Source organism: Excalfactoria chinensis, chromosome 3 (assembly GCF_039878825.1).
Source record: "Excalfactoria chinensis isolate bCotChi1 chromosome 3, bCotChi1.hap2, whole genome shotgun sequence".
In the NCBI taxonomy this organism is placed as follows: domain Eukaryota; kingdom Metazoa; phylum Chordata; class Aves; order Galliformes; family Phasianidae; genus Excalfactoria; species Excalfactoria chinensis.
This window is the reverse complement of record NC_092827.1, coordinates 55,773,753-55,797,142: the sequence shown is the minus strand read 5'-3', so window position 1 is coordinate 55,797,142 and position 23,390 is coordinate 55,773,753. Positions and strand designations below refer to the sequence as shown.

General features: G+C 41.3%; 1 protein-coding gene across 8 annotated transcripts in view; it reads left to right on the top strand.

Moving 5' to 3' along the window:
* PLAGL1 (PLAG1 like zinc finger 1) overlaps positions 1–23,390 on the top strand; it is a 42,871-nt gene that overhangs the window by 7,237 nt on the left and 12,244 nt on the right. For 4 of the 8 annotated variants that reach the window (XM_072330868.1, XM_072330866.1, XM_072330865.1 and 1 more), the window contains one exon: positions 11,416–11,458. The exons of 1 other annotated variant lie outside the window; for it this stretch is intronic. In XM_072330868.1, coding sequence (XP_072186969.1) covers positions 11,440–11,458 — 19 coding nt within the window. In that variant the 5' untranslated portion in view covers positions 11,416–11,439. Of the gene's footprint in view, positions 1–1,750; positions 1,823–2,255; positions 2,476–7,060; positions 7,212–11,415; positions 11,459–23,390 lie in introns of those variants that run through there. 3 more of the 8 variants (XM_072330869.1, XM_072330871.1, XM_072330870.1) reach the window with 3 other exon arrangements.

The following is a 23,390-nucleotide window of genomic DNA, read 5'->3' as shown; positions in this document are numbered from 1 at the left end:
AAGCATCTGAAGAACTGTGGGGGAAGCTTGTTTGCAGCAAATGCAGGATAGCAGCTAGTAGAAAGCAGCAGGTGTTGTCACCAGCATGGTCAACTATGTACATTGGGCTTAAAAGTCACAAGCATGGTGCAGGAAGGCTAGAGGCCTGTGTGTAGGCACACAGGATATAGTAATGTCTGTGATATCGCTAAGCAGTGTACCCAGTACCTAAAGCAAAGACAGTACACAGCATCTCCCCCAACTACTGTGACACAGTGCAAATAATGAAGTCAGCATAGATGTGCTTTGTTTTTCTGGAGTGCATGTAAGAGAATAGGAAAAAGAGTAGTGGTATCTGATGTGGCATACCATATACAGTAGCAAGCAAATAGAATGCATGGTGGAATAGTATTTGCTCCTCCACTCTGTCTCTTGTTTCCCGGTTCCTGTTGCTATGAATGGTGCTGAGGGACTGCTGAGGAATGAGCAAGGATGTCCTATACAGTTGCATGGTGGACATGCTTTAGAGGGAACTGCAACAGTGCAAGTCCCACATGTGTTTTTGGTTCATTAACTGGCACAGCAACTGTGCCGACTTAGTTTAGCCAGAATGTTATTTCAATCACTGCAGCTGTATGTGATCTGTGACACTTGTTTGGCCTGTCCCGTCCTATCCTACAGGAATAAATAACTTCAGAACTAATAGAGCTTTTTAAAAGATTAAAATGTGCTGTAAGGCTTAGCAATAAGCAAGTGATTTATAAAGCACTAGAATTGTGTTTTGCCAGTGCCTTGACAGATCGACCCCCAAGGAGGATGTCAAGTATCTAAGCATTATATTGTCCTGGAATAATAAACGATTGAAGGACCAGCTAAACACAGCTAAGTTACTCTGTAGTTTTGTCTTCCAAGAGGAGACTGTGTGTTCAGTGTCAGGTGGAATCACCTCCAAAGCCATCTCTGCACCTTTTTTGTGCTTGAGGCTGCATTCAATCAGAGGACAGTGATGATGAACAAAGGTGTGGAAACAGACAGTAGGCAAAGGAAAGAGAGTGACATGCTGGAAAGTATTAGGTAAAAGAGTTTCTAAAAGCATAACTGAAATGAGGCTGAGGAAACAAAAGAGAAACTCTTAGACGGAAGAACAGATTTGTTTTTTTAGCATAGGAAGTTCAAATAGAACTTAGTTTTCGGTAAGTTTTAGCTATTAGCTCAGCCTACTGTGCCAAGAGGTCTCCGGAGACCTTTTTAGTGTTACAAACTCTGCACAGGCAGTGTAGGATGCTTTCTGGCCTTCAGTATTTTCTCTCTGTCTTTGTGGTAGTCATGGCTCACCTGCGTTGTTGAGTGAAGAGAATGCATTGAACCCCTTCCAAGATTACTAACATTTCTAAGCAATTAAATCAAGCTGAGAAGAACCAGCATAAGCCCTTTTCTGCTTCAACTGCTCTTAGAAATATCAGCAATCACCCATACTAATTAAACAGGTGACTTAATACCTCTCACAGTGGAGCGGCAGCAGGTGATTTGCCCATTGAAACACTACCTCTTTGTATGCCCAGTGCTCATCCGGGAAAAGCTGAGGGTTGCAGGCCAGCGTGAATCCAAGTGCACTCAAATAAAACCACTCCTCCCCACGGTTCTTTCAGAACGCTTTCCATGGAGGAGAAATTTTACAGCTAGTACACGATGTATCCAGAGTGAATGCATCACTTGCTTCTCGCAGACCTGGCAGTCAGGACGGGCCTTCTCATTCTGGTGGTGCCAAGCGCTGACAAGAGATCGCTGTTCTCCCGCGGCCCTCGGGGGCGGGTGCTGATGGAGTTAGGAAAAACAGTGTCAGGTGAGGATTTCCAGTCTCTGGGGGCTGTCCTCTCCCAAGTGAAGGACAATGAAGCTAAGAATTTCAGCAAAGCATGACACAGCCTGTAGTGCTGATACACAGAGTCAGTGAAACTGATACAGTTCTGCAGAATGTTTTGGTTTCGGCAGCTGAGTACGTTCAGGCAAAATTAGTTTTACTGGAAATATTCTGTCTGGTTCACGACTCGTTTGTTTTTATGGACCTGTCACTGTTCACAACACAAGTAAACAAGCAGGCAAAGCTAGCATGCTGTTACTATAAAGTCTGTAGAATGCAGTGTTCTGTGGCTCTGAGAAGCGTTCTCTGCTTTTGCCTCTGTCAGCTCAGTTGGGGGTGGGACAGTGGTGAAACGCTTTCCACTGCTATAGTGGCTCTCCTGTTTTAGAAACTCTTCACTTGGACTTTAACTTTTGTTTAGAACAAAAGATTGCAGAGGAATTTTCAGTATTCTGGAGGTTGCAGATGGATCTTAATGATATTCTTATCGCTGTTTGTGCCCAGCCAGGCTTCTGGACCTTATTCTCATGCAACAGCTGCCAGTGACAAGAATAATTTTCACGCTTGGAAATCATCTTTACTTGACCTGTGCACGTTTACATGCTGTTCTTCGCTCTGAAATAGTCCTAGTGCGAGTGAGTGATAGAATCATCTCTCTTTTAGTGCATGAGTTTACTCTACAGATTTTTTCTGCTGAATCTGCTACAATCTGTGGAGCTTTTTGATTAATAAAAATGTAGCCTAGTTTTAATGTGTTTGTTGTCAAAAATGAAGATACACTGACCTGACTGAACCAGAGATACAGACAGGGAAGGAAAGAAGGATAAACAAGTGAATAAACTGATTTCCACTCTTTGTCTTACTCCACAGTAAAAGAGAAGACTAACTCATTTTTCTTCTGTACGTTGAGCTTAGAACTTGATTTGTCAGCATTAAAGCCTAAATCACAGAACACTGTGGTCTCTGCAGGCCTCAGCACCCATAACATATTTACATAACATCATTTATTACCATTTTAAATAAATTTTATTAAAAATTTAAGGAATTTTAAAATAGAACATGACAAAAATGACTATCAACATCCTAAAATAAAGTGTAAAAATGAAGTTATTTCAAATATTTTGTGCTCATCAGTAGAACAGACCACAAAGGATTTGAGGACAGTGAAGAATGCATTTTTTATCTGTAGAAAATATAAGCAGGATATATTACTTAAAAGCTTTTTTTCATGTTAAGTAGAGTGATTCTTTAGGCTGTGTAAGCTTCTGAATTGTCTTTATAAGTCATTTTGCATTGATTATTCCGCTAATTTGCCTTGATTTTTAAAATTATAATGGGTTTTTCTAAATTCCAAGCTATTAGCAAAAAACGTGGACCTGTTCGGGCGCTGACATTGCTGTCATGCTTCTAGTCATGTTATTTGGGTTTCAGAATCCAAAATTGCAATAGTCATTTTCAAATCGTCTATTTTGACAAGGATGATCTTCAAAATGTGAATGCAGGGGGTTTGCAGGATACCGTAATCAAGATCATTGTGAAGAACTGGGCTTTCAGTTTGTCCCAGCAGAGCAATGACTCTTGAATCATAGCGATTCTCCCTGTGTTTTGTTGTTTTTTCTTAAACACCGTAGTGAAGTTGGAGACTGCAGTGTCATGATGCAATGAGTAAAGTACATTTCAAAGCTATTTAAGTACTGGGAATTGGGCACTTTCAGATAACCCTGAGTTCATCCACCTGCAGACTTACGTCCTGTATGAAATCTTGCAGATTATGTTGATACAGGTTTTGTAAATCACTGAAATGATCTTTTGATAACTTGAGGTGCAGATGTCAAGTGGATTTGGGTTTTTGTTAACTCACTGGACCATACTGAATAAATGTTTTAGATGTCAAAGTTGGAGTTGAAGAGGTCATGCAACTGAGTGAAGAAATAACAGCAAGTGACCCATTGGTGAACTTCTAAGGAAAGGTTAGATAGAGATCACGGGATTTTTTTTTGTTTATTGTTACAAGCTTTTTTTATATCGGGTAACTTTTAACTGAAGAAATAGCGTGTTCCTGTACTTAGTATTTATCCATGGTGCACCAGATTTCATGTAGTAATTTAGTAATGATATGGGAATTGATGGTCACTTATTTTTAAGTGTTGTCTTCGTCTAGTGGAGGTAGCAGCTATGAAATTATCCTTCACCAGCCACCGCGGAGTTCTTCAGCATTGGCCTTATTATTCTGATTTCCTAGTTCCAGCACTGAAAAAATAAGCTTGCATAGAAAAGAGCCAATTGCCTTGCATTTATTTAAGTTTCAGTCTTGCCAGAGAAAAGACCAGGACTACGTTGCTGTACAGGATGAAGCCACAAGGCTGGAATTTTAAATAAGCACACATTATGCATTTAATGCCACTTCTTTACTTTTATTTTTGGATTACTTGAGTCACATGTAAGAAGTGGCATAGGACCCCCAAGGGGTTTTGTGTACTGTACAGTTAGTAAGAAGGCTTCCAATACAGGCCCCTGGAAGAAGAAATCTAATTATAACTGTGCTACATGCTATCAGCCTGGGAAAACAAGAGCTTCAACTCATCTTTAGCTGACAGTGGGGACCAGCTCTTTCTCTTTTCCTGTACCTGAGTGGTAGGTTATTATACTGACAGTGAATAGTGATTCACTGAATTGAATTTGAATCTGTATCTGCATTTATTCAGCGGTGATCTGTGAGTCATAGCTTGCTGATTTCTGGAATTGTCATTTGGTTTTATAATCAGAGGAAAAAGGAAGGAAACAGGTAAATAATATTTGGGAACATACGACTTTTGTTAGTTATATATTCAGTATTTGGAAGATTTGAATTTCTTTATAGTTGTGCACCACGGGCATTCCAAGCATACTATGAAAACAGAACCTCTAAAATTAAAGTACTTTACCAGTAATAATAGTACAAAAACACCAGTATTCTTTACCTGAATTCCTTTTTCAAGTGAAAACTTGTGGTAGTTTTTGGATGCAACGATGCTTTCCCCACACTGAAGTTTAAAGCTATTTAAAAGTAAAAGCAAGACTCAGGAAGTGATATTTGGTCAGAAAAATTGAACATTAGTATTTACATAACTCGGTAGCAACACTGAAACAGAGGGTGCATCTGGATCATGTTGTGCAAAGTTTGTGTCTGAAACTGGGAGTTTTTGAATCAGCATCATCAAGGCAAGATATTCAAAATGTTAACGTCCTGATGGCAAATCTGTTTTTATGATTTCCTGAAGTTTATTAAATACGTATCTGCCTGTTCTGGTCATAGGTGTGATTGTGGCAGTAGGTGGGAGCATGTGGGCCCACTGTCTTGTTGGTATGCTGGTAGATTTCCTTCATTGTTTTTGGAAAGCTGGCAGATTCTGGTGTGTTAATAGTGAGATTGTGAAAGGAGATAATGTTAAAGGCAAGGCTTTCGTAAAAGTTCTTTTAATTTCCAGGAACTGGCTCCTTAAGGTAGGCTCCCCAAAGAAAATGCAGACAAGGAAACCTCCCTATCAATCTGCCCATCTGTCAGTTGCTGCCCTGCCCAGAAGTGAGTGCCTATTCCTAGAGGGAAGATTGGAATTTGAGTTGAAAATGATGAGAATATTTTAGCCAATGTGTTGTGAATGAGTGTCTCACAGGAAAAGTGCTTTTTCACATGACTTCATACAAGTGGGTTTTGTGTTTGTTTTGTGCCAGCTCGGTCCTGAGTTTCAGCTAGGAGACCAGAATCCTCTCCACAGACTCATTGAAATGGAAATGTTTCTGCCCTCTGCTGTGGAATGCAAATTATTTTAGGAATGTTCCTGGGTCTTGGGGCTTTTTAAAGCTCACACTTTAAAGGCTTTTTTAGCTTTTAAAACTGATTCTCAGAACAAAACAAGCCTCTAGAAAGATAATTGGTGCCTTGATCTTGACCCAGCAAAATACAGAAGCAGAAGTGTAGGTTTATCTTCCCATATACAGACAGTTCCCAGTAAGTCAGTGGCAGTTAGACATGGGAAATGCAGAAATCCTTTTCTGGATCATGGTCAAAAAGCTGAGGACTTTGCGAAGCCAAATGACACAGAAGCCCTCAGTATGGAAGACTAGCGCAAGATACCATTTGGTATAATGCTTTTGCATCTTTTGTTGCTATCTCTATTTAAAAATACTAAGTAAAGACCCATACTTGCTTGATTGTCTGCTGTATATCTTTTGCTGACCAAAGTAGACCAACATCAAGTGATAGAAGGTTTGGAAAATGATAAGAGACAGTGCCGTGTATCAGAACAGGAAAAGCTTGCTAAGGAACAAGGATTGGAATTTTTGGATCTTTGTATTTCTGGTTTCGAGTCACTGGATATAAAATGGATTTGCTTTTAATGAAAGTTCTGATTTTTTTAATATATTTTTCTTAAGCTGAAAATAGACTTGAGTAGATTTGGCTGATATGTGGACCACATTTGATGGTGCTGCATCTTAATGTCATCACAACCAGGTTGGAATATCAATTGGTGGGTGCAAGGAGTGGAAAGGCGAGAGTTTTTAAATGTATTCTGTTGAAATTTGACACACTGTAACTTTTGCAAATAACAGCTAACTGATCAAAAAGTTACCGAAGTCAATAGCATGTTCAGTCTCATGAAATCACTGGACATTGACAGTGCTTCTGGTTGCTTGTCATTAAAGAAGCCATATCCTTGAGCGCATAACTGTTTGCCCACTGTCTTCTTAAGGCTCATGGTTCATTCTACCTCTGCTTAGTTCTTTGTAAAAGACAGATGCTGCCTATGGAGCTCCTGATTTTCATTATTATTTATATTCACAAATAAGACTTCCATATGAAGAATTTCTGCAGTACCCATGAGATAGATTTCTAGAGTTGGAATGTGTTTACTTGTTTATAGTATGTGCATTAGGTGTTTTCTTCTAATGAATGCAACCTGAGGCATAAGGTACACTGAAAGTTAAGCCTGGGCAACCAGTTTCTATTGGGGGGGAAGAAAAAGTCCTTCCCAATTTAATCTTGATATAAGTAGGTTAAGTGTGGTTTTCCTGTCACGTCTGTGCATGTGTATTTTAGAGACATCTGCAACTGTGTAACTTAGCTTAGATGTCTTGAAAAAATGCATTTACTTGCATTTTACCTTTACTCAGTTATAGTGTGATAAAAGATGCTTAGATAAGAATAAGTCTTTACTTGAGACTATTGTGGGTCTGTAACAGGTTGTACTGCACATTCTTCGGAGTATCTGAAGAACAGCAGTGTCCCCTTTTCATCTGCGTGAGGAAGTGGAGAGATGGCTTCATGGTATCAAGAGAAGAGACAGCAACTGATAAACTAATGCATCTCTCTGGCATGTGGCATGATGCTGAGGTGCATTTTTGAGCCATATGATGTCAAATCATTACTTCTGATTATAGTCCAAAAGTCATCATCCAGGTCTTTTTGCATGACATGGTTATTATCTCTTGCAGACTGCATGTTCTCTTGTCATTGGCAGATGATGCAGGATCACGATGAAAACGCAAGGGTATCACCCATAGCATGTGTTAATATGACAGCTGTTCCCATTGCAACTGCTCCTGCCTGGCTCATACGCAATCATACTTCACAGGCTGTTCTCCTCCATAGGCAGCACAGAACCCATCCTCACTTCTTTTATCAGTGCATAAATGCTGTTTGCCACCGCAAGGCACTGAACTCCTTTTCATCCAGTAAGCCTGTAACCCATGCTTTGCCCTATGTAAACACTGTTAACTATCATACCTTCAGTTCCTACTTAGGATAAGCACATAAATTTCCTGATAATGAAAGAACACAAGAACCCTGGAAGAGTTTGTCTCAAATTAATTGTAAGGGCTGCAGTTTCCTTGTATGGGAAACATTCCCCACTCTGTTCCTTGTCCTTTTCTGCCCTTTCACTGATGAAACATGTCAGTATCTGAAAGCAACCACAAACAACTTTTGGCTTTGTGAGCAGCATGGCATGTTTGGCTGATACACCTGCAGTGCTTTGTGTAAAGGCTGATGTGGTTTACAAGTAGTAAAACCACAGAAGATTGGCCAACGGGAATGTTAAACTGTGGCCAGCATGGCCAGAGGCCAACCACCTAAGTTTAGATTGACAAGTGGCCAACATGGCCAGAAAACACCAGGCACTGTGCCTAGCTGGCACAGCAGAAGTGGTTTCTGTGACTCTACATGTGCCATTCTGTGTGTGTTTTCGTCTTCTTGATGGAGGGGCAGTGCTGTGTGCAAGAGGTACCTTCATATACCAAAGGGCTGACCCTGAAGCTGGAGAGATGGTGCCTTTCTGTGGCTAGGAGGGGAGGTTGTGAGTCTGTGTTGAGGGTAAGTGCAGGAAAGGTCTGGCTCAGCTTGTGAAGGAGCTTTTAGTTCTGCTTACACTCCCTTGCTTCTGCAAATACTCCTTGCTGTACTTAACTTCACCCTGTCAAAGATAACATGACTGACTGCGAGAAGAGCAGCAGTTCCTTGTGTTGGTGCACCCACTGCTCTGTTGCTCAGCGAGTGGCTTGTGTTTTTGCAACTGGGATGCCCTAACGGAGTTGTTTGCTCTTGGTCTGCAAACTGTGTGCTCACCAAAAGCAGGACTTGGGCACTCAGATATTTTACTGCCACTAATGCTTCATCAGAGGACTGTGTGTGGGGGAAAAAGGAAAAAGTTTATGAAGCTTTGAGGGCTTTTGGAGAAACATTCCATGGTAACTTATGGTTATCTTCTTCATAGTGCCCTGGTGTCTGGGCTGAATCTTCTGCAACAGTCTCGTACCTTTGAGTTCATCCTATGTGGGTTCTTAGGAGTAGAGTACAAAGTCACTTGCTTGTCCTGGTAAGCATCTCTAATATTGTGAGGGGCAGCAAGTGGATAGCAATGTAATCATCCCATGAGCTGCAGACTGATTCCTGCCTGGTAGAATGCAGTAGTAGGCAGCCCTGTCAGCATGGGCAAAAGGGATGGGAGAGTACAGTCACATGTGGAAGCCATTAAAGTCTACTGTTCCCTCTGCAAGGCCTACATTCACAGAAATTAATATCATAGACAAGTGCCTTGCCCTTAGCCAGAATTGAGTCCAACTGCAAAGTTACTTGCAGAGTTCAAGTATTTTATGGTTAGTAGAAATCAGGAAACTTGCTGCTTAGAAACCCTGCTCTCAGCACGACTGCTTGCATCTGGGAAAGAGGGCTTGTTCGTGTCTCTCTAGCATCCAGGCTTCTTCACTGCTTCTGTCTCACTCTTTTGTCTTAGAGTGGGACTGCATGTAGACAGTTCATGCTAAACTGTGTATTCACCAGAGACAGCTGTTTTGGCAGAAGGTAGAAGTTACAGAAGAAAAGTTGATGCGTTGGCACTTCTGTTTCATACGTTGTCCTCAGTTCCCTTGATCTCAGACATAAAGGATGCACTGGCAGTTTGGCTGCCAGTTTTCTACCTGGCTTCTTGTAAAATGAGAAACGGCAATACTGTAGGACTTGATTCATTTGCTTAAACATAAGCTGCTAGTGTTATCTGAGATGCCCTGGGTAATCCTGCCCTCCTGCCTGTCCAGGACGGGCTCATTTTCCTGTGCACCCATCATTATGTCTACCAGCCTCATGTGGGTGCTTCAGATATCCTAGGGCATCTCAGAGGGCACTGGATGCTTATGTGTGAGCAACTCAAGCATCTTTCCTTGTAGCGACTTCCCTGCTGAAGGTCTCTAATGAACTGTTCTCTCTCAGTATTATCTTCTCGATGTTAGGGAATATATGCATGCCATAAGTGGGAGTAATCTTGGTTCGACACTGAAAATTAGAACTTTTGAGAATAAAGACTCAGTATACCCATCAGCTAACTTTCACCCCTGTCCTCTTTAAAGAGCAAGACATGTATTTGTCATCTATTTGGTGAAGGCAGCATGTGCTTGAAAGGCTTGACTAAGTATGTGGGAAGCAAAGACCAGGCAGCTCTGTATATTTCAAAGTCAGAACTCTGCCAGTTTCAGAGTGGAACATCTAAAAACTGTGCTTTCCTACATGTTACCTTTTATGCTAGAATTGACAATTTAAATCCATGGGAGTTTGATTATGTTGTGATGAGATGCGTGGTAAGATAGTAGCTCTGCCTCACTAACTTTGTCATGAACTTAGGACTGGGTCTGTATTCACTTACAAACAAGAATATGTGAATTTATCAATTGTTAACTTGATAATGTCATCAGCATAATTATTCTGTTGCTCAGTAGCCGTGATCTGTACACACATCATTGAGTAAATGATGGGGTAATGCTCATTGTGGCTTCTTGTCTATCCAGGGACAAGTGGTATGTCCTCAAGGTCAGGTAGCAATATACGTGCTGTTCATCAGAGTGGATTTTTATCTTCCCAGGCTTGAAAACATTGCTACAGCATGCTCCTGAGTTGCAGCAGATAGTTGGACAGCAGCTTCTTCATCCTGTTGATGAATACACCTGGCAAAGTCCTGTTGATGAATACACCTGGCTTCTTTCTTGGCATGTTGTCCTTAGTGGGCCGCTAGCTCCTCTTTTCCTCGCTATGCTCTACATTTTTCCTGTCTTACCTACCACTTCTGTATTCCACACGAGTCTGTTTCCTGCTCAGTTCTCATTCTCTGTAGTTTGTTTTTCTTCTGTTGTCTTCTTCCAGGCTCCTCTTGGTTCTCCCAACCAAATCCAATTAATTTGGAAGTGTATGACTAGCAATTATTGTACCTTTGAGCCATTTCTGTCAGCAGCAAAATAGCATTGTCTTTACCAGTGGGAAGTTTTCACCCTGAATCATATACATGTACCTTCAGTCCCTACCCAAAATTTGGATATGGCAAAATGGCATATGCTGATGTGATTTCTTACTGTTGCTTGTGCACCCCCTTTTTATTGCCTGCCTTATTATTTATGTTGCTTCAAGCAGCCATATCCACACATTGAGATTCCACAATGGTAGACACTGCTGAGACAACTACTTCAAAGGCAGGCTCTGCTCTTAGTATAAAATCTCTGATCATAGTAATATTTCAAGAAAAAAAACAGTGGGTGAATGGGAAAGGAACAGAATGAGCAGAGTTCAGCGGGAAACTAAAACTCTGCAGAAGTCTTTCAAGAGTGCAAACAAAGTGCCTTATCCTGCGTGTAGTTAATATTCCCTTTGACTTTGCTGTGAGGATACTTAAGATGAATACCAGAAGCAGCAGGCTTAAACACAAAATGGCATGCAGTGGGGTAAAATACACAATGCCTGAAAATTCTGTTCTTATAATACATATTAATGAAGAAGCGGGGTATAGCAAATTGTTCCAATTTAATTAACATGCATTACTTTAATGTTGTCAGTTCAAACTGTTTATGAAATGAACTCATATATTAAGGAGTTAATAATAGATGGATTCACTCTTTTCCTTTGCTAATGGAATTTTTTTCTATTTAGATTTCCCTAGATATGTTCTCCCTGTTTCTTAGAGAACCGGACAAAAAGATGTGCATGGTAACTAGCATGAATTTTAAACAGGAACAGCGCTACTTCAGAAAACTGATCCTTCTTTTTCATTTATTTTATGTAGGTTTCCTATGACTGATCTGTAAACATGTCCGCAGACCTGCTATGTAAGTACATTTCTGTCATCTCACAGTGATTTTTTTGCACCGTATGTTTTTATCAAATTCCCAGATGTGCTCATGATTGATGTCTTTTATCTTAAGTATAAAGTCTGCTTTTACGTTTGCGTTTCTTCTGAGACATCTGTGGAACAATATTACCATTATAATCAATGGGATTATTCTTGGAGTAAGGCATGACTTAATATGAGTAAAATTGTAAAAATCTGGCCCCTGCGTAAGAACAAACTGATTCACTGAGGCTTTAAAAATCACAATTCTGTTTAAAATGTTTCATCTCTGTTTGGCACAAATACTAGTCCAGATTACTACCAAGAGATATGCTCGGGGTGTTTAATCACTTTGTCAGTTTAACTCTTGTGTTTTGAAGACATCATTATCCAGATCACATGTAAGTCTCCTCATCTCAGTTATCCATTGTTCTTTTCATATACTTTGCTGTCATATCTTCAGTAAAAACTCCTTCTTGGTTCTGCCTAATACTCGTTCTCCTGTCACTGCAGCCTATGCTATCTGCAGCATTAAGTGTATTTTCTATGTCTATTGCTCCGATTTAAATACTTTATTCTGCAGTCCTTCCAATGCCTCAACTGCCATTTTGGGAGCCCATTTTGTCAGTCTTCAGTCCCTCCTAATAAAGAACAAGGAAAAAAATGTATTTTTGTCGATAACTGTAATCAGTTAATAATTAAAAAAGCAGTAGCAGCTGACTGGTAAATAACAGCTATTTGTGGAGGCGATATGTTTACTTCAAGCTATTTCAGAAAGTGATATTTTTGAACTTCATCTGCCAGCTGGCAGTTGTGCATCACGCTTGAGTTCTGTTTAGATACAGAAAGAACTCTAAAAGATCCATGAGGAATGTCGTATGGGTGACTGTTTCATATACAACAGGCAGAACTGCCGTCAAGAGTGCATTATTGAAAAAATAGAAAGAGTTGGGTGTCTGCACATTAGTTCTGGTGTGAGTCACTTCAGACTTCTTGACTCTGCTCAGTCATTTAAGATGGTTCATCCATTTTAGCTAATCTAGCAGTTTCCTTTCTCACTCTTCAGCTGTCTCAGAATCAGTCATGCTTTCCCTAATGATCACCGGGTTAAGGAATTTAACAGTGTGAGGGGAGGTTGAAGGTGTTGACTGTGCTTAGCCAGGAGAAGGTAAGGCTCAGGAAGAGCTGATATTGCCTTCCAGTACAAAAATGGTGGTTATGAAGAAGAAAGTGGAAGCGCTCTCTCCACAAGGATGCATCATGATGAGGCAAGAAGCAACGGCCATGGTCTGCTTCCAGGGAAATGCCTTTGAATATTAGAAAAAACATGTCTTTGTAATGGGATCGATTATGCCTTGAAATAGGCTGCCCGGAAAAGCAGATGAATGTACTGTTCTGGAAGTATTAACAATATAGCTTGACAACGTCCTGGGTGAAGATGAGGTGTTTAGTCATGTGGACCACATGCCAAGTTGTCTCAGCACCAAGTTGTCTGTGGCACTGCTGGTAGCAGCAGCCATGAAGCCTTAACACCCCAACCCTAAGCTTAACCACAGCATCGTCTGCCACTAATGCTTGGTTCAGTACAAGGTCAAAGCCTAGGATTAGCAATCTTGTTCCAGGTCACATTAACAAAGAGTACATATATAATTAAAAATACAGAATCTAACCAAAGCAGAACAAACCCCCTTAGATTCCTAGGGAAAAAAAAAAAAAAAAAAAAAAAAAAAAAAAAACACAAAAAAAAAAAAAAACAAAAAAACAAAAAAAAAAAAAAAAAAACTGCATTCTGGGGCAAATTACACAAAGAAAATGTCATGGCTACACAATGCAGGGGCTTCTGAGGCCAGACCTCGAATTCCAGTAGCTATGTCTTCGAGCCTGTGGAAGTAATCCAAAAAAGCCAGCATCCCAGTGAAGGTTCATTACGATGAACTGGAGGTAGCTGTGTTTCTCTGTTTTAGGTGGAGAAGCTAAGGGCGAAAAATAGGAGAGTTTATAAAATGTCTGCAGCTATTGAGGCTCAACCGGTCAGGGAAGCTGCACACTTCCCTTGGAGCTTGTTTTCCTTTTTATCCTTGGATGAACTAGCGTGCAGTACATTATGCTGCCTGAATGTAGGGGTTTGTCACGGTCTGCACTGGGGCTGTCCTGGGAGTGTAAGAAGGCGATGAGTGTGAATGAAGCACACGGTGGTCGCTGGGGCTCCAGCCCTGTCTTCAGGAAACCTGTCGCTGCTCCTCTGAGAGCCGTGCAGGAAAGGAGGTGGGTCTTTGATCCCTTTGTTGTAGCTGCTCCCTGGGAATTTGCTGAAATCAATGCCCTGTTTTCCTGAAGAAATGAATGGCTATGCCTAACTAGCTTTGTGAAGCTCTGGGGAATTCACTCCCTCTGTTTATTGACAGCTGAAAAGGAGCACATGGTGCTGAATGGGTCCTCTTGTGAAAACAAAACAGAACAGATCTAGACTTAGTTGAACGCAGGGGCATTTGGAAAACTCTGCTGAAGGAAGATGGCACGTTTCCTGCCACCTTGCGCTAGTATAGTGTGACTTCTTAATAAAAGTGCAATTTAAAATAAGGTAAGGTTTGTTTTGAATTCCTACGCATAGTACGGTTATGAAATGTTTGCATTTGTATTCTTGAGTGCAAAAACAATGTTTGCATTGTGTTGTGCCACGGGAAACACCTTCGTCTTGTGCTGTTTTTAGCTTCTGCGTATGTTCCCTTATTCTTTGATTAACGATGATTAATGAATATGAATAGTATTAGGAAATAACTTGGCGTCTGAATCTTCCCGTCAGGCTCTTAACATCGGTCTTTTATATAGGCTATTATATACCACTCTTTACATCTTTGAGGATCAGGTCCTCAAAGTTAGTTGTTTTCTTGACCAGTACAGATCACTGTGTTAGTGCTTTTTGCACATGGCAGCAGAATAACCAGAGGCTCTGTCTGGCAAAAAATATGGGAGCCTCAAATCTCTTGAAATGTGTTTATTCCCAAACCTCTGTTTCTGTGAGTAAACTCAAAGGCAAGGAATGGATCTATCTTTACGCTTGCTGATTTTAGAGGTAGAGTTGATTTTTCTATGACAGCAAAGAATAGCAAGAGGAGGACGATAACAAGGAAGTGATATTTTCTTCATGAAAGTACAGAGGTTTATCGGCCCAAAGGAATTTGGTGTAATTCATATGTAAATTTCCTACTGAAAACAGGAGAACAGATCACAGAGTTTCTGTATTAGTTTCTTCAGTGACAGAAAAGTTTCTGAGCTCATGTAGCTACAGTTTTCAGGTGAAGGCAAGTTCTGAATGCAAGAAAATAGTTCAGTAATGTCATCTCATTTGTCTGCTCAAGTATAAGGATAAGCTCCTGGTGGAATAGTAGCTATTGTGCTATCTTGTTCTTGCAGAGAAGTAGGAATTTGTGTGTGTGTGTGTGTGTTGCAAACTGGATCCAAAGTATTTCTGTTTGTGCAGTTGTACGAAAACTATTTAGTAATCGCATAATTTCAGTAGAATTGCTTGGGAGGTTTTGTGTTTATTGGGGTAGTTTGTGTTCCTCCGTCTGGAATCTTTTTCTTTGAGTGCCTTTGAACTAGCAGTCTTACAAGTTTTGTCTCATTTTGCTCTTCTCTGCTGCAGATAACGTATCTGTTTTTCTTGGAAGCATTGAGGCTCCATGTACAAACATACTTTCTTTAGAATAAATACTTTGTGATCCCAGAGATAAAAGCATGTAGCCTAACTGTAGAAAATCAGTATTTTTTGCTTGTGGGTTCTGCCTTTAAATTTCCAAGTTTTTTCCAAGGGAAAAGCAAAATAAAAAATGTATTCATGATTTCGAAAAGAGTATAAAAAACACTGATTTCAAGAAGGCTGATATTCACTTTTGTGAGCTGCACTGTCATTGTTGTTATACAAATGTAGCAGGAGGGATTTTTTTACATGTAAGTGTATTTATAGGCATTGGGAGGCACTAAAGTTTAGAGCTAAAGCTAATTTAAAGCCAACATTTCAGTTGGAAAAGAAACATTTTGTAGGTTGCTTTATTAACATAACTTAGATGTGTTATGAAAATATTGGCCAGTGAAGGTTTTGATTTCTGGGTAATTGTTAATGTTGTAAATAAAACCAGTCATAGGTTGGAAAGCTTGGTTGATCACAGCTCTTTTAGTGAGTGTAAAGAAAGGGAAGTAGATGATTCATGTATGACAGAGAAGGTGGTATTTGTGTTCTGTTAATGGGTTGATAAGGCAACAGAGAATCTTAACATGCTGGACTGGAAGGTGTTCAGCCAGAGATGTGCAGGGAACTTCAAGAGGATGTTCAGGTAAGACAGCTGTACCTTTGCCTCATCTAAAACTGGGGATCCGTGTGAAAAACAAATATTGCTGAGATCTGTTAGCAATGTCGAAGTACAAAGTGTATAAAATAATTGAATTCTGGCTGATAAAAGAAAGTGTACTAAATACATTGGGAAGTATGTGACCATATGCAGCCCCAAGTAAATATGGATATTAATATGAGGGTTGTACAGATACATATCTGAGGAATTGAGCATTTCCCCTGACAACCGTTGCTCTTGCTGTTTCAGCTTGGAAAACACAAAACAAAATTGCTTGCAATTTTGCCTTGTAAGGTTGCTTCTTATATTCTAGTATTAGAATTCTAGTAGAATTGGATTCTAGCAGACTATTGCTTTTATTTTTGTGACTTCTGGAAGTAGTTTAATGAAACGAGGAATCCATCAGGAACAACTGTAGATGGAGTCTTTGGGTTTTATTTAATCTCAAACTAAGGCGTCTGTCAACAGGAGGATAAATGGGGCTTTTTGGATAGGCATTATAGTCTGAGTTTAGATTGCTTTCTCTGCAGAAAAATAAAATAAATCCATAGTCTTTTTTAAACCCACACATTTTTTGCAGTGCTCACATGTAGTTTTGCGATGCCTTAAAAGAGGAAAATAATTTAATGGGATCATAAAAGCTGAGGATGAGAGTCCCCTACATGTTTTATTCCCAGGTAAGCTGGGTGTGAGGCATCCTGTGCGTTCTGGAAATCTGGCAAGTATGGCAAGTAACAGAAATTGTTCTCTGTGGCCTTTCTTCTTCAGGTGTTGCAGGATAGGTGCTAAAGCAGTTCTGCTAAGCTGTTAATGACCCTCTGTTTAGAAAAGCAGTGCTTCTAAAAGAAGATGCCTGTATTCCTTCATTGTAAATACACATGGGTTTTAGGATTCATGAGCTCAAAATAAAATTAATGGTTTTGTTCTTTTCCATGAATTGGAATGCCTGTAGGAGGTTTGGAATGAGAAAGTTAACTGATTTCTCAGTTTTATTCACACTTAGTTTCCCTGAAATGTAGTGCAGATGATGAGCATCATTTCAGTTTTGGCCCTCCAAGGTCGCAACAGCACAGTTAGTATCCATATATTCACTTCTCCACATCACCTTCCTTTATTTCTAATACTCACACATCAGAAGAGCTGAGCATATGGACTCTTTTCTATAGAGCTGAGTCCCGTGCTTTTATTCCCAGTATCAGTGGCTTGCTTCATTAACTTAAACTGTCCTTAAGACTCCTGCCTCTGCAGCTTCAAGATGAGTGTAGCTTCTCTATCATGCCAAGCTTCTTTGTGTCCTGCAGGTTTGTATTTCCTTCTCCAAAGCATGTCTACCTGCAGAAAGCAGCTGGAGATATGTTCCAGTTTCTGGCGGCTTTGCTGAGAAAGTTCCTGGGAGTCCACACTGAAGGTTGTGTGACTAAAACGAGAGCAAGAATTTAGGATGGTTTCCTGGAGAGAGCCAGCTTTGTGGCCATCTGTCAGTCTCCTCTGTGTGATGTCTGACCTTGCTGGCCAGTAGCAACCAAGTTCAATTAAAAGTTTACTGACAACGTGTTTTTGCACTAAGGAGAGACCTACTGTAAGGTTCCCTTTTAAGGGAGTGTTGCAAGTGTTGGAAATATTTCAACTGATTAAGATGAAGCATTAGTCATTAGAATCTCTGTACTTCATTTATCAGAGCTGAAACCTTGGTGTTGACCAGCCATGAATAAAACTGTCAGCCGCGTTAACATACTTGACATGGATGTGTGTGTTTGTACTCGCATACATCCAGGTAGATGTGTATTTATACAGATGTGCAGTCAGGAAAATGTGTAAGTTACAACAGTATCATTAACTGCTAAAAGATCTGTATTAAAATAAATCAACTGGTCTGCCAAAATCTTCACCAAAAAGACATGCTTCAACCCAATTAGAGTAGTTTCTGCTGTGGACAGTAAAACATCTGCTGCAGGAGGGGGATACAGAATATTGGCCCAGAGTGTGTCCCAGGAGCCGTAGGGTGCTCACAGACAGGTTGGATATGGCTCTCTCAGTGGCTACCTGTGTCTGTGTGGATGGTGGAGTTTTCTTTCTGCTATCTGCAGGACTGAAGCAGTTTGAGCAGTGCTAGCAAGGACTAGCTGTGGTTGGCTTGTAGCTGGAGATGGGCAGTAGGAGCTTTGGCTCTTTACCTGCTTTTGGATCTAAGGAAAAACAAAACAAAACAAAACAAAAAAAAGCACCCTGAAAAATCAAACTGCATTTTTCAATTTGATTGTTTGAAATGTGTTCAGCTTTCAGCAGTGAGAAGTCGTCGCTTTGTTTGCACTGATTAGAAGCTATTACATGTAAACTACAGGAAGTGACTTCATTTGAACAGTACATTATGTGTATGGATTTTGATAGCAACGAAAACCCTGTGTGGTGTACCAGAAATGTGACACATCCATCTTAGTCTCAAGAATAACCAGAAAAAAATTGCTTTCTTTTCTTTTTTTATCTTAGCTTTCAATCAGTGCCTTGATCTGAAGTCATTTTTGGGTGAATGAACCTATCAAGAGCTTTGATGAACTTGTTCATCTGCAGCATGAAGTTAAACTCGCTAAATACACCCGCATGCTTTCCCTGCTTTTTTTTTTTTTTTTCTTTTTAAATTATTTTTATTCTTCAAGTTTGTGGTAAAGCCCTGTAAGATGCTTCCCTTTCATGCATTCAGATAGTGAAGGTACTTTTTCACTTCTCCTTGCTTGGAAGGCTGTAAGGTGCAGCAGTGCAGAGGTATCCTGCTGCACGTCCTTGATTCCCTGCAGAAGCTGCTGTATGCAGTCCCTTCACTGAATTTTACAGCCCACAGTCTCTCAGCTTATTTTGCTCCTGGGATGGAAGGAGCATGGCAGAAGGCCCTGCATGTTTGGTGGGAGGAGCCATTTTCTGTGGCTCTTTCAAAGTTCTTCCTGGCAGTGCCAATGGTAGTCACCAGACAGAAACCTTACTCCTCCCATTAGTACTTGACTGTCTTCATGATTACTCTCTTTTAGGAACTAATAATGAATCATAGTCACTGTTATCATCTATTTGTTTGAGTAAGAAATAGTTTTGGTGCTCTGAAGAGTTTACGTGCTTGAACTCCTCTTTGTTGGGAAAATGTGTGTGCTTTGCATTGCAGTCAAATGAGAGGTAAGCCTCTCTGGGTCCCTTCTCAAGGCTTACTTTCACCACAACAGCTGTGTGGGACAGAAGGGGATGCCTGGGCAGATTACCACTGCTGGTGTACCATCTGGGGTGGATACTCCATACAAGCTAGTTTCCTTCTCATGGGTGAAAGAAGTGATGTGATGAGAACATTCCTCTGAACACGTTCTTACCTAAAGGCTGGGCTTGCCTGCAGCATTGGTCCTGGTCCAGGGAGCTGACCTGATTTGCCAGTCTGACCAAAAGCATGGGATGGCAATAAGGCACGGTACTGTTTTATTTCTATTTCCAAATATAGTAACTCAGTTTTTAGGTTTTACATTGTAGTAGAATGAGGTCATGTTACTATAAATGTGCTTAATGTTAAGGATGATTGCCAGGATGTCTGCAAACCACCCATCCATCGTTCTCTTCCCAGAGGAGCAGGGGCCCCACATAGGCACTCACAGTCACAGTGCTGCTCATCCCTGCCAAGATCAGGACTGCTCCTTCACTGATTTTTCCCAAATAATACAAATTCATGTGTGGGTCAATATGCCACTTTACAGTCTTTGCTCAGGTGAGCAGTTAGGATTACAGAGTCAGCCCTGACTGTGGTCAGCCTTGACTTTCCCCTCCCCTCCCCCTCTTTTTCTGTGTGCATAGCTAAGCAGTGGTAGTTCTCTTTTAATGGAAGGTGTTCTTGAACAAGATAGAAGAGACATAAGAGAAAATGAAGTTCAACTATTTTCACGCTGGACTAAGGAGTAGTTATTACAGATGAAGGCTGTCAGTCAGTAGAAAACGTAGCGTGGCAAAATATCAGAAGTTAAAGAGATTAGAAGAATTTTTAAAATATTCTGAATTCTGGTACCTGTAAGTGGAGTTCTACTTTAATGTAAATTGGAGGAACTCTTAATCATTTCAGAGCTTCAGCTCCTTTGTAAATGAATGTACTTTGATCATCAAACTTAGGACATGTAAGACTTCTTTCATAAACATTTTGTCCAGAAGAAATATGTGGCAGTGGCCCACAGTAATGGCAAAATAACATGGGATTAATTGTTTGCTAATTGAGTACTTTGAATTTTTGCCAAATAAATAATATTCTGGAACAAGCTTTTCAAGTTTTTCCAGCAATGGATGCTTCAGAACAAACGACAGAGCAGGAAAGCCTGACATACTTTCACACAAGAAGAGTCAAAACTCAAATAATGCAAATGCAACGTATGCTAAGGGGGAAAGTTTCAACAAGATATTTATGTGATGTCCCTGTACATGAAAGCAGATCAAGAGTAATGGAGCAGCACCGTTTTACTTTGGGGTAAATTACTGTTGTTTGCTATGCAAATCTTATGATTGTAATTAGACTTGGATTTGGAGTACTGTGTACACTGATCTTTGTTCCCTCTGTGCACGGGAGCTAATTCTAATGCTGCAAAACTGCGCAGCAAATTTCGAGCGCGGCTCAGCAGAGTGGTCATTTCTTGCAGTGCATCTTTGCAAGCAATGGGTGTTGTGAAAGGAAGGAGTTACTTCTGTGATCACACTGCGTGCAAGAAGTACTGCAGACATCTTCAGAGACACTGAAGGAGGATTCAGGTACCATAACATCACTTAAGAGCAGAGGTTGGAGAAGATGCAGTAAGACTGCCGGATAGGGATCTGGTTGTTGGCAAATGATGTTTTAAAAGTTGTGCTTTACAGCTGATTGGCCAAGGAGCTGGTGGTATGTTGGGGCTCTTGCAGCAGTGATTGCGTTCCTAGTATAGCTATGTATAGCTCTCTTATCTCCACAACCGGACTTTGTGTAACCGCAGCCCGTGGCGCCGTGCCCACGCTAATGAGCTCTCCCCTGAGGCCGGGCTTGTGTCTGTGGGGGTGGCACTGCCCAGAGATTGGGCCACTGCTTTGGAAACCTGTGTTTGCTAGCTGTGCTGGAGTCCTGCCTGGCTGCCGCTACCTGCAGGAGCGTGGCCCCGTGAAGGGCTGATGGCCCTGCAGCTGTCCTAGGGGAAAGGAGAGCGGGCCAGTCTGTAGTCTGCAGCATTGGCCAAGGAGAGCTGTCACCTGGACCAAAGGAGGCACCCCCGCACTGTGGATGGCTCAGGTATGGCAGTCAGCCTGCTGTGGTCAGCGGGCGGGTGGAAGTGCGTCTTGTGGGCACTGTGGCTTCTGGCAGTGCCTCCTGACAGCCGGGCAGAAGCCAGACATGCTGCACACAGTAGAATAACATCGTGCTGGTTATGGGATCTGCTAGTTTGTGTGGTTTAATCTGCAGGTAGGTAAAGTGTTGCTTGGAACTCTGTAAAATTCTTTACAGGCAAAGAATGAACAAATATCCTGCAGGGGATCCTAAAGCATTGTTGCTCTGAAGATAAAGATCTGCTTTTTACAACTTGTAGTTCCCATTAATGTTTCATTTATTTGTGTTGCCTTTAGATTAAAGGAGCAACAAAGCAGAGCTATGGAGGCAGTTTTATTATTTCCTTGCATACTTGTGCATTATCACGTATTCTTGTAAACATGACATGGAATCCGTTAATCTTGTTTGTATAAATGTAAGTAAGTTAAGGGAGCAGAGAGACTGTAAACGCATCAGGCAATATACTGATGTACATAACAAAAAGCAGAAATACTTATCGAGTATTGCAAACTGGTGCCACAGTGAAGCTGTGATGACATATGCATATCTTGCTCGGTAATTTAGCACTGAAGTATGAAGGATTGTGAGTTGGTCTGAAACTGTCTCCAAGGAAGAATGCAACATGATGATTTTGTGCTGTTAGTTTTGGGGGAAGAAATCACAAAGACCCCCATTTCCCAGGGGATTACCTAAGGCTATGGATACTCTCAGCTGTTACCATATTTACAGTGACCCAATCTTGTACTTCTGGTACACCCGGCAATTTTCAGCATGCGATATACATTCAGAGACAGGGCACCAGGTGTGTCAGTATGACATCAAAAATACTGTAAAGTAAATGTAATTCAAGGACTGGAACTACAATTAAACCGCTAAATCAGCTAGCAGTCTTCTTATCCCACATCAGAAAATGCAGATGATCCCAGAGCAAACATTGGGTAAGTCTGGGTGTTTCATGATGCTGCACAGAGATACCAGGCCAGAGCCTGCAGCAAGGTGCTTAACGAGTGCATGTATCAAGAGGTACGAAGCTGCCAGAGTGACAGCTGAAGTGGGTGGGAAAGCCAGTTAGCTTAGGGTCTCAATTAGTGTCCTAATTGAGAGCTGCTTCCAGTTCTGGAAGCTGGTTTGTCACATTCTCCGGGCCAGCACCACAGACTTGGCTAGAAACCCTTCCCTCAGCTATTTATTTGTGCTAGCGTTATTTTCTGTTTCAAGGAACATCCTCTGTGTACGTGTTATAAAGTTCAATTTGAGAATCATAGAATCACCAAGGTTGGAAAAGACCCACAAGGTCATCCGGTCCAAACATCTGTATTTCTCACTAAAGAACAATACAATGTCTAAACGTTCCTTGAACACCTCCAGGGTTGGTGACTCCACCATCTCCCTGGGCAGAAAGCGTTGTATTTCTGTTATTTTGAAACCTAATCTTCCCCCAGTATGAATAGAGGCCTGCTGGGAAGTCACTGCTGTGCTTGTGGGGTCACCTGGAGGTGGTGGCAAGCACCCGAGTCAGGAGCAGGGATGTCACCATCAGTCACTGGGGCCGTACCAGACAGCTTTCATAAGTTAACAGCCAAACTGCCTTCGATGAGCTCATTTTGCAGTCACACCGCTGTCTCTGTGAGCATCTGATGGCAGGCCTTTCAGTCAGACCACCTTGCTTGGAAACTTCAAACCAGATCAGCTTCTTGTGCAGCAGTGGGGTTTAACTGACACAGTAGTAGCGGTAATGCTGGAGGCTGGTTCAGGAAAGGCCCATTGCACTCATTTTCCCTGCTTTGTCCTCCTGGCCTGCCCGCTGCCTGCCTCAGGTCCTCCGCAGCAGCAGTGCCCCAGCAGGGCTGCAAGGTTTGCTCAGGAGCTGGGCTGCGATGAATCACAGAGGCATGGCATGGAGTGATAAGGTCGTGTACTTTACGATTAGATACATCCTCCCTCTAACAGCAGCTCTTTGTCTCCCTTTTGCTTTTGGTAATGTTTTTCAGCTGTTTGCGTAGAACAACTCTCCAAGCAGGAGCTGCACAACTCGAAACAAAGTCGCTATTATTCTAGGTAAGCCCAGGAAGCTGGTAGAGGACCCCTAATAATTTGGTTGCCCTCAGAAGACATAGATTGTTGGTAATCTATTTAAAAGCCTATTAAGTTAAACCACCATGAAAATATTTCTTTTCTTGCAGCCTAGCTGTGAAGGACCTTCAGATACATAAAACAGTGTGTAACAAGAAAAATCCGTCCTGCAGTTGTATTTAGGGTTTTTTTGGGGGTGTGCATTTTCA